Source organism: Pseudorca crassidens, chromosome 16 (genome assembly GCF_039906515.1).
Source record: "Pseudorca crassidens isolate mPseCra1 chromosome 16, mPseCra1.hap1, whole genome shotgun sequence".
Classification (NCBI taxonomy): Eukaryota; Metazoa; Chordata; class Mammalia; order Artiodactyla; family Delphinidae; genus Pseudorca; species Pseudorca crassidens.
The window spans coordinates 33,437,796-33,455,209 of record NC_090311.1 but is presented as its reverse complement, the minus strand read 5'-3'; the positions used below and the strand labels follow the sequence as shown (position 1 = coordinate 33,455,209).

At 42.6% G+C, this 17,414-nt stretch overlaps 1 protein-coding gene and 1 non-coding gene across 5 annotated transcripts in view; both read right to left on the bottom strand.

Annotated features, from left to right (window-relative positions):
- MYOF (myoferlin) overlaps positions 1–17,414 on the bottom strand; it is a 155,128-nt gene that overhangs the window by 50,119 nt on the left and 87,595 nt on the right. For all 4 annotated transcript variants that reach the window (XM_067709978.1, XM_067709980.1, XM_067709979.1 and 1 more), the window contains 7 exons: positions 16,601–16,725; positions 14,333–14,439; positions 11,568–11,760; positions 10,244–10,399; positions 6,769–6,900; positions 3,765–3,928; positions 1,299–1,413 (listed from right to left, as the gene is read on the bottom strand). In XM_067709978.1, coding sequence (XP_067566079.1) covers positions 1,299–1,413; positions 3,765–3,928; positions 6,769–6,900; positions 10,244–10,399; positions 11,568–11,760; positions 14,333–14,439; positions 16,601–16,725 — 992 coding nt within the window. The remainder of the gene's footprint in view (positions 1–1,298; positions 1,414–3,764; positions 3,929–6,768; positions 6,901–10,243; positions 10,400–11,567; positions 11,761–14,332; positions 14,440–16,600; positions 16,726–17,414) is intronic.
- On the bottom strand, positions 12,957–13,029 carry TRNAW-CCA (transfer RNA tryptophan (anticodon CCA)). The gene has a single exon. It is a non-coding gene; the product is annotated as a tRNA-Trp (tRNA).

Below are 17,414 nucleotides of genomic sequence, written 5' to 3'. Positions count from 1 at the left end.
ATGCTATAGGAGGTTGTAGATGCTAATCATGTAAGACTAAGCAAAGTTTACTTGAAATATTGACTTAAGTTCTGCATTAAAACTGATAGAGTTATGAAAAAAGTTCATAGTAAAGGAAATAAACGAGGTCCGTAAACATAGAAAAATAGTCAGCTTCACTTTAAGAGTGTGAAAACTGAAATAACAACAGGATACCATCTATTCATGTACTGACAAAGATTAACAAGTGGGAGGGTGAGTGTCTAGAAAAACAGCCCCCTATGCTATTGCTAGAAATATAAATTTGTACAACCTCTTTGAAAGTAGTTTGCCAATATTTGTCAAAATTTCATATGCATTGAAACCTTGACCAAGCCAACAGATGCCTCTCCTACAAAGTTTCATAAGTGAATAAGAATGTATGTATAGGGCTTCCCTGGTGGCGCAGTGGTTGAGAGTCCGCCTGCCGATGCAGGGGACACGGGTTCGTGCCCCGGTCCGGGAAGATCCCACATGCCGCGGAGCGGCTGGGCCCATGAGCCATGGCCGCTGAGCCTGCGTGTCCGGAGCCTGTGCTCCGCAACGGGAGAGGCCACAACAGTGAGAGGCCCGGGTACCGCAAAAAAAAAAAAAAAAAGAATGTATGTATAAGGATGTTCATTGTCACATTGTTTATAAAAAACAAAGACTGGGGGGAAAACCCCTAAATATCCAAAAGGAGAGGATTAGTTAAATAAATTATAGAGGGGTACATATAATAAAACACTCTGAGGAATTTTTTAAATGGCTCATAGATCTATATGTATTGATATCAAAAGATGTCCAAGATATATTACGTGAAAAATACAGAACTGTTCATACAACACAATTCTATTCAGGTGGGGGAAAAAAGAAGCTATATATTTGTATAGGAACAGAAAACTGCTATCAGTGGTTCAGTGGTTATCTCTGGGAGTGGGGGTGGGACATGGATCAGGGAGAAGAATTACTTTTAATTTCCTTTTATGCTGTTTGACTATTCTAAAGACATGAGCTTTCAATTTGTTATGATTTTAAAAACTAGTTCCATAATATAGTAAAAAAAATTTCACAACCCAGACTTTACCATGTACCAACATCTAGTTAAATAGGCCCCATGTCTTTCCTATAGGAATTAATTACAGATGCGCTTTGGAGGCTCCAGTTATAAAGGGAAGGCTTTAGGACATGAGATGGAGCAGAAGAGACCGGGCAGCCCCGTCTTGTGGTTGGTGATCCAGCGATGGTTTCTCCGAGCTCACGCAGGAGGGCTTATCCCCCGGAGCTGGAGCTGCACTCACCGCATCTGTGTAGGTGTCCTCTGCTGGCTTCCACTCGCCCCGGGGGTAGCGACTCTCGTTCTGATACAATTCATCTGTGAACTCTGTGTGACCCGCATCCGCCTCGGTCAGCAAGCTGAGGGACAGGAGGCTCACGTTACCAAAGGAGAAACATTACCAAAGGTGGTCACCGACCACCCCATCTATTTCCAATGGTGGGGAGACATCTATACCCTGGGGGTGGCCCCGGTTCCCTCCTCACCCTACCCCTTTGGGTTCTCCACTCCAAACTCTTCTTTGCACTAACAGCTTTTGACATTCCTTTGAAGAGGGGCCGCTGAAACAATGAGCCCTAAATTACAGAGAACTTCTCAAATCAGCAGAGTTGCTCCTGCCCAGTAATTAGGGTGGGGACTGGGTAAACAGCATTGTGGGCAGCTTCTTCTAGGGACCACGCTTCTGTTTCTGTGTCAGGTCAGGGCCATTCAGCATTTTCTCAGCAAGACTCTTGGCTAACAGTTCAAAAGGATAAAGAGTCATCTTCCCTCTTTCCACCTATTTTAAAAAATGGAATGGAGACGGTCTCCTGGGGCCTAGTGTGGAAACTTTTACTCATGGCTTGCTTGGTCTACGTAACACAAACTGAAGGGAGGAGTTTACATTTTCTGGGTAGTTCCTAGGTAGGGATGACAGCCAAACCAGGTCATTTAAGACTCCAAAGTCCATTTGGGCACTTGAGAAATCCATACTGACTCCCTGCCATGCCAATTTTCCTCTTGGATTTGGAACTATTTTGACAACCCAGAGAAGAAAGTACAGAGGGTCCAACTTTGACTTAAGTCTTCTGCCAGGTATCCACTCAAGTGAGGTTTCTTTTTTCCTTTTACTGTCTCTACATCTTTCCCCTGCTGTATCCTCCCCTAGAATCAAGCACTGGAAAGAAATCAAAAAACAGAAAGTTCCCACCCTTTGTATCAATTGGGCTTGTCCATCACTTCTCTGGGCCCCAGAGAAGGAGAACAGAACTGGCTGCCACCTCTGGGGTCCCATCCAGCTCAGACAGGCTTGACCTGCTTTTCCAGTGCCAATTCCCCTGGCCTTTCCCTGTCCTCACTAACCTTCCTTCCTTCTTTCCAATTCAAATCCCATTTCCCTTCCCCTCACCAGCAACCCCAACTCCAACCAAAGCAAGCTGTCATGGGTTAAAAGCAATCATGTTCAGACACTGGGTCTTAACAGACCAGACCCAGCACACTTCTTTCCCTCCTTCCCTAATCCTGTGTCATTATGGGAAACAAATGTGGACAGAGAGAGCAAACTCCAGTTTAAGGTCTTAAAATCCAATTTCACAAGCTTGTTTCCTCCAAACACAAGTACACTGTCCCGAGCTGGAGAAAAGAAGGCATTCTGGTTCTAGTGCTTTTGGCAACACATAGAAACCAGGCTTTGGTTTCCTCCAGACTCCAGGGGACACGTGCTTGCCCCCTGTACTGTTTCTTTCTTCCTGTTTAATAATAGCCTTTGACATATAATTCACATACCATACAATTCATCCACTTAAATTATGCCCTCTACTGTTTCCTGCAGACATTGCAGCCTAACAGTTGAGAGCTGGTTTTGGTGCCCAGGCTAGATTTGGGTTCTAGCCCTGTCTACACCACTCACCCACAGTCTGTGTGCCTTTGGACAAGTGACTTAATCCCTCTAAGGTCTCAGTTTCATCTGTAAGGTGGAGATACTGTTTTTTGTTGGGAGATAATTCTTTGTGAGTCTAAACACAGGCTCCATGACCTTTGTTACAGACTATCTTCTCAAGGATGTTTATATGAGGAACAACATAGAAGACATAGTGTTTCTCTCCAGAGCAAAGGGCCAGCATGCTCACTACCTACCCATTATAAAGGATTCAGGAGCCCCAAGCTCAGGGTTCCTTTCCTATTATACAATCCACTTCACGTGCAAGTGTCACCTGGCCCTCTTTGTGTCGCCCTGTGGGAACTGGGGCTTGGAGAACAGGAGCAAATGTTGATACTCTGGTACTACTATTTGCTGTGGGCAGTAGAGTCCTTTGTCTCTGCTTTAGGAGTCTTGTGTCTCCTGCCAACATCCACGAAACTGTGGCAGGTGACCTTGCTAGCTTGCAAGTAGGATGAAAATCTCAGACTCTTCATGATTTTTGACACTACCTATCTTGCAGGACTGCAATCCAGATTCAGTAAGATAATGCATATGTTTAGCCCACTGCTTCACACATTCCCATGTAATGAGTTCTCAATAGTGTTAGTACCAGGTGCTTTTTATACTTTTTTGTTTTATTATGGGACATTGACGACATGTCTCAAGTTTCTGTGAGTTTCTGTGGACTCACTTCTGCTCAGTGGGTGTGACGTAAACATGATCAAGAATGAGGATGGAGAAGATTCACTTAGCAATTGCTAAGGAAAGACTTCATTACCATCCTTTTTTCTCAGAAAACGAAAAACTTACCTTTTTTCAGGATCAACTATCCAGTCTCCTTCCCATTCCCAGCCTTTTGGAGGCAAAAAGAATTCCCTCTTGAGTTTTATTTTTCCCGTGACATCAGAAAATTTATGACGACCCACTAATCCAGAAGTGCCCCATTTTCCAAACATAAGAGCTTGATTTTCATACTATGAAAAAGAAATTGGAGAAACATCATCAGGGAGCAAGAAATAAAGCCAACACATAAATTTTCAAGTCCATCTAGGACCTAGGCTAAACAATGAGGAAATGGAAAAGCTTTATATTCAGAAGGTATGGGCCTAAGTTGCCCTGTTGCTGATTATGCAACTTCAGTAAATCATTCACCTTTCTGAGACTCAGTGTTCTCATCTGTAAACTGAGGATAATACTACCTTTCTCATAGGGTTGTTCTGAAGTTCAAATGTACAAATGATTGTGAAAGTGCTTTGTCAACACTGATATATCATGCTAGTTGTTTCTACCATTTTTTTCAATGGCTCCAAATAGTGCTCCGAACCTAATCTTTTAGATACCTACAAAAGTCCTCAATTTATGAACATGTAGTCTTCTAAAACTTTATTTATAAGTCTGCTGCCGAGAACTTGGGCACATTTCCCCACAGAAACAATATTATAATTAATGGTACATTTCCTGGGCAGCACAAAGGACCCATCTGAAACATGAAGGTCCTTTAGCACCCAGCTTTTATGTGGCCTAAAAATTCTGAACCTTCATCCCCTCTGGAGTATGGTGAGTAGACCAAGACCTTTCTGGAAGCAGGTTTTGTGGCAATGGCAGACCCAGGTTTACAGGGCATTCCTTTCTAAGACAGAATTTATAAAATCTACAATGGTCTGTTTTTCACTATGTCAACCATAAAGAGGGTTGAGGTTTGCCAGTGGTGACAGTCTCTGTTTGGGTCCAAGCTGATATCTTTGTTTGTCTGCTGATGAGCTCACTGAGAAGACGATTTGCATAAGCAGCAGGGGAGTTTTTGGCTGAAGGATGATGGAAGAAGTTTGGGCAGGGGCCTGATGAGGAAACTGGAGGTGTCTGAGGTGCTTCACGTGTGCTAATGGTCCCGCCCCACAGCTGCTAGTTAAAGGCCTCAAAGCCACACGAGGCTCCCATCTCCACTGCTGCTGCTGCCCTCTTGTCCATGCCAAGGTCCTCACCTGGATAATACTACGGCCATGCTGGCTTCCGAGTAGAAGTGGCAGGAACTGCTCCTCCACTCTGTGTCCTTGTCACTTGGAAACCAAAGAAGCCATGCATGTGCCCCCAAGTCTCACAGCCCCTTGTGCCTAAAGCTCAGAGCAATATCTAAGACAGCACTAGTGAGACCTCCAGAAATTTGGTGGGGGGGGGGAATTTTTGCAGAGAACTGAGGTCTGGTATTAGCCCAGGAAGGCAAGAACCAGTGAAATTTCCATTACTGTCATTAACGTGCCCCTTCTGGTACTCAGAGGCTGTTAGAATTTGGAGAAACTAGAGTCACGCAAAACAACTAAAATGGGTGGATCATTTCTACACCTGTTGAAACTAGAGTTTACTCTGTGCAAGGAAGGATCTGGAAGTGGGAAACAGAGGAAGGGTTGTTCCTTGCTCAGTGCTAGCTTCTCTGGGCCCCAGCCACAGAGCTGTAGGGCAGGTGGATGCCAAGAAATCCCACAGGAGGGCAGGAGCAAGCCCCTCCCACATGTGCTCTGATGCCCCCTCCACAGCACCCAGATGACTGACCATCAACATCTGTGACTCAGGGCCTCCCCTGAGGCCTCCAGCCCACCCTCTATTTCTCTCCAGTTGCACTTCAAAGCTTGCATCCTAAGGACTTTGTGTGTGTTTCCCATGGGTTTCACTGCTTCTCAAAGTGGACCGCAATGCCCCGTACCCACCCACATTGCAGGTGCTAATCCCTAACTCAGCTACAGAATCACAGTCCTCCGGGTGGGATTCTTTTTAACAAGACACCCAGTTTTATTATTGTGATAGATTTTGAGATCCTTGAGGACCAGGCTTGGCTGCTTCATCATCTTCAGCCTCTGCCTCTGTGCCCGCCATAAAGCCATCGCTCCCTAAAAGCTTGGATGGGTGGATGGGTGGATGGATGAATTCTGTCACCATTTATTTATTTAACAAATATTTATAGGAGCCTACTATGTGCCAGGCACTGTTAAATTAAAAAAAGCAAAACTAAAAGATGGCCATGGGTTTTCTTGCCCAGTAAGCACATCAGAACCACAGTCCTAAACCAGTGGTCAGGCATCGTGGTGGGCAGCAGAAACACAATTACAAATTAGCTAGAATGAAGACAGTCTTCTCCGCAATTATTTGAGCATGAAGGCCTATCTGTAAAAGAATGGAGCTCATCTGAAAATTGTCAGAAGAGACCCACTGAATATATCTAATAAATTTACAACAATAAGTACTTTCAGTGAAAAAAATCCAACTAACGCCACTTTTAGCTGTAAAAGTTTGTGAAAATTATTTTCATTGGTTTAACTCTAATGAGATTTCTAATTAGCCAAATGGATTTTTAACTCAGTGAAGGATTTACAAATTATCTCTATTGTTTTTCAAGTATCCAGGCAGCATTTTCTTTGCCCTTGGGCAAACCCTTCTGAGGCTTCCCCAACTGAGGATTGAGTCTTCTGTGGTTTAAAGACTCCAGACACTTTGCTGTAGAGTAGAAATTAACACAATATTGTAAATCAACTATATTTTCAATTAAAAAAAAAAAATACTCCAGACCCCAAGCACGCTTCTCAAGGTCGGCACCTCTCAAGCATCCTCACTCCTGGGTTGCTTGTGTGTGAACCACTCTGGGGTGTCCCAATGTAGACCTCCAGTCAATCTTTCCCTACCCACTTCGTTAAGGGCCCTTGAATGTGGGGTTTTAGGTAGCGATTATGGTGGTGGCTGGTTTGACATCTGAATATTTTCCCTTAGGATGAAAAGTAAAGTACTCCCACACAAAGAGGAAAAGAGTGATGTCATTAAATGTTACCATTTCAGCAAAGACGGTGAATGTTCCTTCTGCGAAGCTATTGAACTTCTTCTCAACAGCACTTAAGCCCAGCCAGATGTTCACACGCAACTCCACAGGCACCTTTGGTCCATTGTTTTTTTCCTGTGGGTACTGTGAGATGCACAATAACATGACCCGTTATGCTGGGCACAGTACAGGCTGTGCATTAAGCTCAAAACAAAAGTAGACCGAACATCTAATCATTGTTTTCAGCAGTCTGACTTTGTTTGTGCAGTTAAAATATTTCCAAATGACCCTTCTGCAAAGATTAAAATAACAAGTAAAGCAGGAACCCCTGGGTGTCCCTGAGACCTTTTCAGGAGGCTCACAAGGTCAAACTATTTTCCTAATCATACTAGGATGTTACTTGCTTTTTTCACTGTATTGACATTTGCACTGATGGTGCAAAAGCAATGGTGGATAAAACTCCAAGCACTGTAGCAGGAATCAAGACAGTAACACCGAACTGCACTGGTAGTAACAGTTTTCTTCATCACTCTCAGTGAAGAAAACAAAATGCCAGTTTTACTTATTAATTACTTTGATAAAGCAGTAAAAACGGCTAATCCTAAATCGTGATCCCTGAACACATGTCTTTTTAATATTTTGTGTGATGAAATTCTGCTGCATATTAGTGTGTATTCTGAGAAAAAAACTTATGCAATTGAGCTGTGAACTCAACTAGCATTTTTTTTTTTTTTTTTTTTTTTTGCGGTACGCGGGCGTCTCACTGTTGTGGCCTCTCCCGTTGCGGAGCACAGGCTCCGGACGCGCAGGCCCCGCGGCCATGGCTCACGGGCCCAGCCGCTCCGCGGCATGTGGGATCCTCCCGGACCATGGCACGAACCTGTGTCCCCTGCATCGGCAGGTGGACTCTCAACCACTGCGCCACCAGGGAAGCCCTTTTTTTTTAATAGAATACCTTTTCTTCCTGAAACAGTGATTGGCTGACAAATATGGTTATTCATACTTGGATATATGAGGCAGACATTTTCTTGAAAATAAACAAAGTGAGCCTGTCATTTCAAGGATAATAGGTGACTGTATTTTGTTGCAATGATAAAATTCAAGGTTTCAAGTTAAAATTAGAATTTTGGAAAATTTGTTTCTGTCTCGGTGGGTGAGCTTGATAACATCCCAATACATAAGGGCTTTTCTTATAAGTGATATCAGTGAATGTGATTTTTATTTATTTATTTATTTTTGGCTGCTTCGGGTCTTCATTGCTGTGCACGGGTTTTTCTCTAGTTGCAGTGAGTGGGGGCTACTCTGTCGTGGTGCGTGGGCTTCTCATTGCGGTGGCTTCTCTTGTTGCAGAGCACAGGCTCTAGGCGTGCGGGCTTCAGTAGTTGTGGCATGCAGGCTCAGTAGTTGTGGCTCAAGGGCTTAGTTGCTCTGTGGTATGTGGGATCTTCCCGGACCAGGGCTTGAACCCATGTCCCCTGCATTGGCAGGCGGATTCTTAACCACTGTGCCACCAAGGAAGTCCCAATGAATGTGATTTTTGAAAATATTGTATGATGAAATGTGTCAACATTAGGAAGATTTGCATAACTCAGTGAATCAATATTTTCCAAATGAATGCTTAATGTTACAAAATCATGCATGGCTAAAAGAGCCATTCAAAGTACAAGATAGACCAATGGATTTTAAGGTAGCAGAGAATGAAAAGTTCACTGATACACGTCAGATTCCACACTGCAATTAACCTTTTAAAAGCTACCACTTGAGTTTGGTATTGTATCAAAGATGAGTACCCATAATTATCTGAAAACGTTATTAAAATACTCCTCCCTTTTCCAAATACATATCTGTGTGAGGCCAGATTCTCTTCATGTACTTCAACCAAGCAACCTAGTCCATCGGACGAAATGTAGAAGCAGTTTTGAGAATCCAGTTATATTTCTGTGAAGCCGTTTGCAAAAATGCAAAACAGTATCACTCTGCTCTCTGATTTTTAAAAGGAAATCGTTATATTTTATAAAAATATATAGTTTATGTTAACCTATAATGGATTTATTGTTTATTTTAAAATATATTAATAAATACTTTTTAATGTCAGTTTTAATTTCTATTACAGTAAATATTGATAGATGTAACCCACATACACAAATGCTTTCTGGGGTCTCCAATGGCTTTTTTAAGAGTGAAAGGGGCCCTAAGACCAACAAAAAACCCACTGAATTAAATAACTCCCTAAACTGGATAATGAGTATTAACAAAATCAATAAATACATACAACATTCTCTTAAAAGCATTTTGCTGTTTTATCCACTGAGTTCGGAAACCTAATGCAGAGAATACCACTGCAGGCTGGACCCTCAGAGCTGCATTTAGCAAAGAAACACTGTGGTTAGGGCTCCACCCAAATTCCTGACACTCACATCTTCTAGGACCACAGCTTGCAGGGCTGGGAGGCAGCCTGTGACTGGCCAAAGGGAAAAGAGGGAAGCAGAAGGGGAGCTTCACCTGCCAAAGGCCCTCTCTACAGAGCTCTCCCACCCCCTGTGAAGTTTTATTTATTAATCAGTTTGCTTCCACGCACTGCTGAGGTCAATTATAATTGTGGTTCTATCTTAAGTAAAATTTATTCCACCAAGAGACACTTGAAAGAAGATAATCATTCTGGTTCTATTTTCACCCTCTTGATTAAAGAGCAAAATATCTCCCTGTTTTAAGAGAACACTCTCCCCTGACTGCTTTTTCTCCTTTTGAATTTTTTTCCTCTCCCTGAAATTCCAAGGAACTCGGCTGGAGTCTGGCAGGGAGAGGGATGAAAAACCTGCATCTGGCAACTATTTGGATCTCTTTGTTTCCATCCCCAGGCCCTCCTCTGGTTCTCCTTAGGCGCATAAGAGAAGTTCTTAATCCAGGGTCCTGGGATGGATTTATGGATTCTACAAAGGCCCTGAATTGGATGCAAAATACTGGATGCATCGGAGATGTGCATTCTTTTGGAAGAGAGGGCCAGTAGCTTTCATCAGGCTCTTAAAGGAGTCTAGGACTCCATAAAATGTCCAGAACCCCGGCCCTAAGATAGTAATTCTCAAATTTTTTCAATTTGAGGACCCATTTGGTTAGGGAATAGATTCCACAGACTATCTATATTACCTTCCCTTTTTTTTCTGCTTCCCAAACACTCACTAGAAAGGAAGAGAGGCATTGCTTCACATTAGACATTAGAAGTGGAAAATCATTCCAGAAAGCAAAGCGTTCACAATGCCATATTAATATTAGTGTCACAGAGACTTCTATGGAAGTGTCCTTGTTTGAAGCCAGCAGACCTTAGGCTACTTTGGGAATGACCACCCTAGAGGAAGGGCCAGAAAAGGCTGAAATGGATCACAACTGCCCTATAGCCATTCGATGACTGGCAAATAATATAAATCAGCCCTTCTTGGGAATATGGGTTTTGCACTTAAGTATTTCACGTTACACAGTGACGAAGCCATACCTTCAGAAAGATGGTTTGGGTTTTCCCACAGTATTTCCCAGATGCGTTGTCACCACTGGTGGAGTATAACACCTGATGCGCGGGAATGCGTGCGTAGGCCAGTCTTTTCTCCCCCCGGATCATCCAGATGATGATGTCAGGCATGCTGTTCTGAGGCTGCTCATGTGAGTGGATGGAAAAGGAAGCAAAGCTATAGTTAGTCTAAATGCAGAGACACCACAGACCCTGCAGGCTGGACCCTCAGGGCTCCATTTAGCAAAGAAACACTGTGGTTGGGGCTCTGCCCAAATTCCTGACTCTCACACCTTCCAGGACCACAGCTTGCAGGGCTGGGAGGCAGCCCGTGGCTGGCCAAAGGGAAAAGAGGAAGGGGAGCTTCACCTGCCAAAGGCCCTATCTACAGAGCTCTGAGAGGAATTTTGGAAAATACCCCCTTTTATCTCTCCCATCATTTGAAGAAAGCCATAGACAGCAGTCAAGGGGTTACAGGCTTCATGTATTTCATAGGACATAGAGCATCTCTACCTCACAATTTGATATTTTCCAAATATGAAATATTAACTTAGTGTTTCTAAACCTCTTTTATTCTGATTATAAAGGTGATATAATTTTACTATAAAAAAAACTTCGAAAGTACCAAAGCAGAAAGTAAAAAATAAAAATTTCCTGTAATCACATGTGTGTTTTTCAAATGTATTGCTATCCACAAATATATTACTACCCACCCTCCACCCCCCACCTTTGAAGGTCAGTAGGAAGGGTCTTCTACTCCCTTGTTCTTCCAACCCACAGAGGTCAATGGCAGCCAACATTTATCCAGCACTCACTGTGAGCCCCTCGCTGTGTGCCCCACGCTGTGCTAAGGCCTTTACACTCTTCACCTTCTTTAATCTTCATAAAGCAATGCTGTGTTTTATCTCCATTTAATATATGGGGAACTGGGGCTTAGAAAGGTTGAGTACCTTGCCCAAGGTTAAACATGGTAGATCTGGGAATCAAAGCCAGGTCTTCCCAATCCCAAACAAAAGTACTACACAGATCTGCTACTATATCACTCTCACTGAAATATTCTGATTGTACCATGACACTGGTAATGATTTGTCCACTATGAAGACTTTTCTAGGACAACCAACTCAAAATTCTTCTGCCCTGACCTCAATGATGCATCCATTAGCACCTCAGCCCAGTAATGCCTTGAGTTCACCATGCTTTAGATCTGCTCAATATGCAAGATAACGCGCTAGATTTTCCTACTACCATCTCTATCCCTGGTGCCCTTCTACAGAATCCCTCCTCCATGTCAAGTGTAGCTTAAAAGCCTTACCTCTTCAGTCAGCTGCATTAATTTATCGAGCCAGTCCTCGATTTCTGCCAATGTGGGCTTCACCTCTGTGGCCTCAGACCTCATCCTCACAGCCGCCTCATGTATCTGGGAGAGAGCTCTGGATCGCAGCTTTTGGATGTGATTATCAAGAACTGTGACATTAGGTTTTCCTTCCATGAGAGGCAACGTGTATCTAAAAAAGGAAAAAGAACCAGAGAATATGCAGAAGAGCTTGCTAGGCTTCAGGACGGTCAAGTTCATTTACGGTTGGTTTCCATCGCACAAACCACATCCATTTCCTAATAGACTTCACAAAGTGTGACCAGGTTTAAGCTGAGGGTGAGTGTATGTAGCTTTAAGAGCAGACCTGCCAGACAGACTCTCCTAACTCTCATGGGGAATGCAGGGGGATGGAAATTCCAAAGCAATTCCTTGGGTTGGACCCAAGGCCCATGGAGTCACTGGGAAGAAGATGGAAACAGTAGCAGCAGTTGGGAGGAACTGGCCTTCCCTTCTTTTGCTTCCTATGATCACTGTACAGACCCACAAAATGAAGGAGAAGAATGGACATTAGAGATCATTTAGCGGAAGGCTTCTTAACCTAGGGTGCTTAGAGATCATTTAGCGGAAGGCTTCTTAACCTAGGGCCCATGCACCCCTAGGCAGTCTGCAGGTGGGCCTCTGGAGGTCTGTGAATCCCTGGAACTTATAAAGAAAAGGGTCTGTGTTGACATGCAGTGTGACATCATGATGAAGATGACATCATGATGAAGAACACAGGCTTTGGAGCTGACTATCTGGGTAAAAATCCTGGCTCCACCATTTACTAGTTCTGTGATCTTGACCAATTACTTAATCTCTTGTTTTCCTATCTTCAAATGTGGGAAAATAATAACTACCTTTTAGGGGTGTGGTGAGAAGTAAATGAATTAATATATGGGGAGCCTTTAGAGCAATGCCTATCGCATAGTAAAGTCTCAATGATGTTGCCATCATCATTGTCATCATCTGATCAGGTACTCAGAGGGGTCCACTACCTCCCCAAAACGTTAAGAACCACTTGTGTAGGTCAAGCTCCCACTAGAACAGCTGAGCTGGAGCCAGGATTAGACTTTTTCTGCCAGGGCCCCCCTCTCACAAGGGCTGCTGATGGGGTCACACGGTGAGGATGTCACCTATTCCAGCAAATTCTGCTCACATTGTTTCTACCTAGAATTTTCATTGGTTAGAATTTTACCCGGCTTTTTTTTTTTTTTTAATATTTATTTATTAACTTATTTGGCCACACCAGGTCATAGTTGTGGCACTTGGGATCTTCGCTGCAGCATGCAGTATCTTTTTAGTTGCAGCATGTGGACTTCTCAGTTGCGGCATGCATGTGGGATCTAGTTCCCTGACCAGGGATCGAACCTGGGCCCCTTGCATTGGGAGCAAGGAGTCTTACCCACTGGACCACCAGGGAAGAACCTTACCCAGCTTCTTAAATGAAGGAAATCCTAAATGACTTCCCTTAAACACAAATTTCCTAAAATTAAAAAGTGCCCAATTGGATTCTTCAAAAACCGATTATTCAAAAACAGTATAAATAGATATCTCTTAAAATTAACAGGCATTTTCTACATGAAAAGTATTACCAAATGTCTTTGTTTGGTTGCATTGGTAATTATGGCAATGCATTGGAAGGGTTAAGTCCCTGAAATGATTCTTTGAGGCAAAAATATAGACAGAAGCTGCTAGCTCAGAGGTCACACATAAGACCTTCAACAAATAGATGCTGATGGTGGGAAACATGTAGCGGGAAAAGAAGTTATGCTAATAAACCCAACTTTGGGCCTCAGATGGGTCATTTCACCTCCTTGGGCCTCTGTTTTCTCATCTATAAAATAAGGGGACTGGAAGAGATGACCTCTTGGGACCCAGATATAAATTCTCTGAATTTAAACAAGCACCCAGCAATACTTTGATCTCAGCTGCATGACAGTTACCTAGCTAAACCACTAGAGGGCACAAGAAGACTGGGAGACTTTGGGTTAGGAGCTTGGGGTGGGGGGTACGGGGTGCTGGACAGCCCTGGTTCCTGCTGCTGGTTAGAAGTATTGAATATGGTTTTCTTTTGGAACTTCCCTGACCACTGCTCTATTGGCCAACATTTAAAATGAGTTTAGAATTATCGCTTCCCCCTTTGATTTACAAATACCCTGAGATCTGAGCAGTTACCCTAAGTCACAGTTAGGAAAGGTTCTCTGGCTTGGGTCGAAGTTTTTGGCTTCACCTAAGGGAGGCTTGGCCAGAGTACTCATTAGGCATCCAGTAAAAGAGCGAGTAAAAAGGCTGTTGCTAAAATTGTGTTTATGAATTCGCAACACTGTTCTAAATGGTAATATCAATGCCCCACCCCCAGATCCCATTTTCTATGGGAGCCAGGAGTCACCTTTCTTGGGGCGGTGGGCACACAAGGACCGCTGGGAGGCAGATCAGCTCCCTCCCCGCTTCCCCACCCCCTGCAGGAGGCTGCACTGGGACTATTTCCTGGAGTGGGACCTCAGCCTCCCTCAGCTGCTTTAGAACTGGCACCAGATCGGAAAGTGGAGCTTTTCCTGCTGGTGATTCAGAGACTCTTCCAGTGACAGCCTTTTGAGAAGCTTGACTGATTCAAATTCATTTTTCAGGCAAACACTAGAAAATTCTAGAGACTCTTCAGGCCTTATAGTTTAAGGGAGGTGAGCACGGCTGGGAATTCTAAAGTACGAACAAGATCACTATACCTTGTGTCTTCTATTACTTCATCGATCAGCTTCAACCACATTTCTGCCAACTGGTTTGCGGGAATTTTACCTTGTATCCCTGATTTTAGAGCCTCTATTTTTGATTGCTAAAGAATTTGGAAAGGGAGGAAATAATTGGTAATTGTGCATTATACCTGGTAAAACTTTCATTTTCAAGAAAAAATACACAAGAGGACTTAACAGAAAAATGAAAAGCTTTTTTTTTTTACATTTAATAACGCTCACCATAGCTCAACACTATTTTTCTTCAAAATGCAATCAACACTGATACATATATTTAAGTAATAAGAAAGATTTTCATATAGCTTTGACCTTTGAAACCATGGAAATTTTAAGTATTCAAAAAGCAAATAAAAGAAAAACCAACAAGGATGGGGGAAGGAACTCTAAAATGGAATGTAAAACAGAAAAAAGTGAACCTAACTATATTTCACATGAATAACATAACTACACTGAGTAACCCAAGTAACTTTTGAGCACAATGTTTTTACTATATTCCCTTAGTTTGAAGGAAAGAACCATAAACATATCAAACTCTAAATAGCTTTGTTTTTTGCGGTACTTCACCTATGGATTTTAGGATTAAATTAATGAGTAAATATATCGAGGAAAAAGGAAGCCAGGTTTCTCACTGTTGGAGAAGGGAGTTGTAAATACAGAAAGAGTGAAGACCAGAATAAACCCCATGATGTTAGAATGGAATTGGGGTTATCCTTATAAACTCATTGCATTCAGTATGTTGAGAGATATAGAAATAAACATACATATGTATATACATGTGTGTTCTCATGCAAGTTTGTCTGCTGAGAAGGCCTAGAAGCAACGACATCTCAGTAGTGGTGAGCACTCCAATACCCAGACTTTGTTCTTCACATTCCATTCCTACTAAAAGGAACCAGGGCTCCTTGGAGAAATGGTGATTCCAGGGTTGGGATACAGAAAGTACAAGATAAGCTCAGGACAGATTATTCAGAGAGGCTGACGGAGAGCCCACCATGATCCCCAAAAGTCTGATCATGGAAATCCACTGTCCTATCCAGATTAGTATGGAATTAGGACAGCTTGGTCAATGAAGAGAGCTAATGAGAAGAACAAAGATGAAAAATGCTGAAGAATACCCAAAACATAATTAGAATAGAGGTGTGACCAATTCTCTACCAAGTCCCTTGAGATGGAGATTGGAAATTAATGCCACAACCACAATGCATATCAATTGTAGCTCTGTTATGTAAACAATTGTGCTTAAGTTAAATGTATAACTCTCCTTCAATATTGTCTTTAAAACATAAAACAATATTTTCAGATTTTGCCATGGGGTCTTAGAACAAGTATATTCCAGGAACCCCAAATGTCACGGTCCAACCCTGACAGGTTGGATCTCAGAAAAATTAATATTCATGTAATGTGGAAATCAAAACACTAATACCAGATGGATTTTATCAGTACCTGATAGAAATAACTTAGTATCTTTGACTTAATTAGAAATATCCCAACCACGTTCTTCTTCTCATCAATGTCAACTAGAAGGATAATCAAAGATATCACATCTATGCAAGTTCCCACCAGAGGGAACCCCCCCAACCTCCAAACAAGGAAGTCCACTGAGCCCACTTCTTCCCACAGTAGAGATTCTTACTGCTTTGATAGCAAAGCTCTAAGGGTTGCATGTTTCTACTGTAATGAACCACTCTCCACACCATACTTCACATACAAATTGTGGCAGAAACTGTGAGTTGTCCCCCTACTTCAACATCCATCCTCTCTTTTCCACAGTGAGACAACTTGCACCTGGACATATGCCTGCCCAGGCATAAGACTGTATTTCCCAACTCCCTTGTAGTAAGAGGCGGTTGTATGACTGGATTCTGGCCAGTGGAAAATGAGTAGAAATCAAGCCTGTGACTTCTGAGTGTTTCCCTTGAAGGAAAAGGCCTGTGTCATCTTCTCCCCCTCTTTTCCCCTTCCTTCAGGCTGAAGGGTCGGGGTAGTGGTGAGCTGCCTCTCCCATGCAGACTATGACAACTCCTTAGCGATAGCAGAGCAACAAGGGGGAAAAAGCCTGGGTGCCTAACACCACTGAACTTCCATACCAGCCTTGGATTACCTACCTCAACTGTTACTAAAGAAATAGCTTTCATCTTCCTTACCATTATTGAGGTCTTGTGGTACAGTGGCCTAACCTGCATTCTAAGTAACACATAATTCACTCTGTTCGATGAAAAGGAAAGGCAGAAAAGATAAACTCACCAGCCGTTCTGCCATGACTAGTAGCATGTTCACTGCATCCAGGCGATGACTAATATCCTCCCAGTATGAAGTCAGTGTGACAACTGGCTTTGTGTGGGCCCAAGGCAAGTAATAATAGTAGTTCCCTGGTGTAGAACATTGAGGGTCAGTGAACACTGGACACTTAAAATCAACAACACGTTTACTGAAAAGATGTGCAAACTGGACTGCTTGGGTAATCATAGGCCTGGGGGTGTGTGGTTTGGGGTGGTCTGGTTCTTTCATTTTATTTAATTAAGCAACTGAGGAATAAATAGGAAGTTCTTATTCATTTAGCCTGCTTTGAAAATCTCTACAAGACCCTAGTGAACCTAGCACAATGATCTCAGGATCTTTTGGTAATTCAGGACCATGTGTCTGAGCATCACTGATAATTACATAACACAGCAGAAGAAAATAGAGCATAGGAGATTAGACTATACGTGTTGTCCCTGAAAACTGTTATTCTAAATAAATGTTGTTGTTGGAAGTGGGACAAGAAAAAAGAATTTTCTAGTTTTTTAAAAGCCTTAGCTAGATACATGGAATTTGATATTACTAAGAGCCTTACAGTAATTAAGAATTATTAGCCAACATTTTCTAGCACATTTTATATTTTAACACTACTTGTACAAAAATTAGGTAAAAACTATGGTGACAACCGTTGGGGCATTTGATCAGAATTTCTCTCTCTCTTCTCTATACTCTCCAACCATCTGTCGATACCTTTATAAGGGCACTCTCATACTCTGCCTTCTATTATGATTTATTTTATACACTACAATGTAAGCTCCTT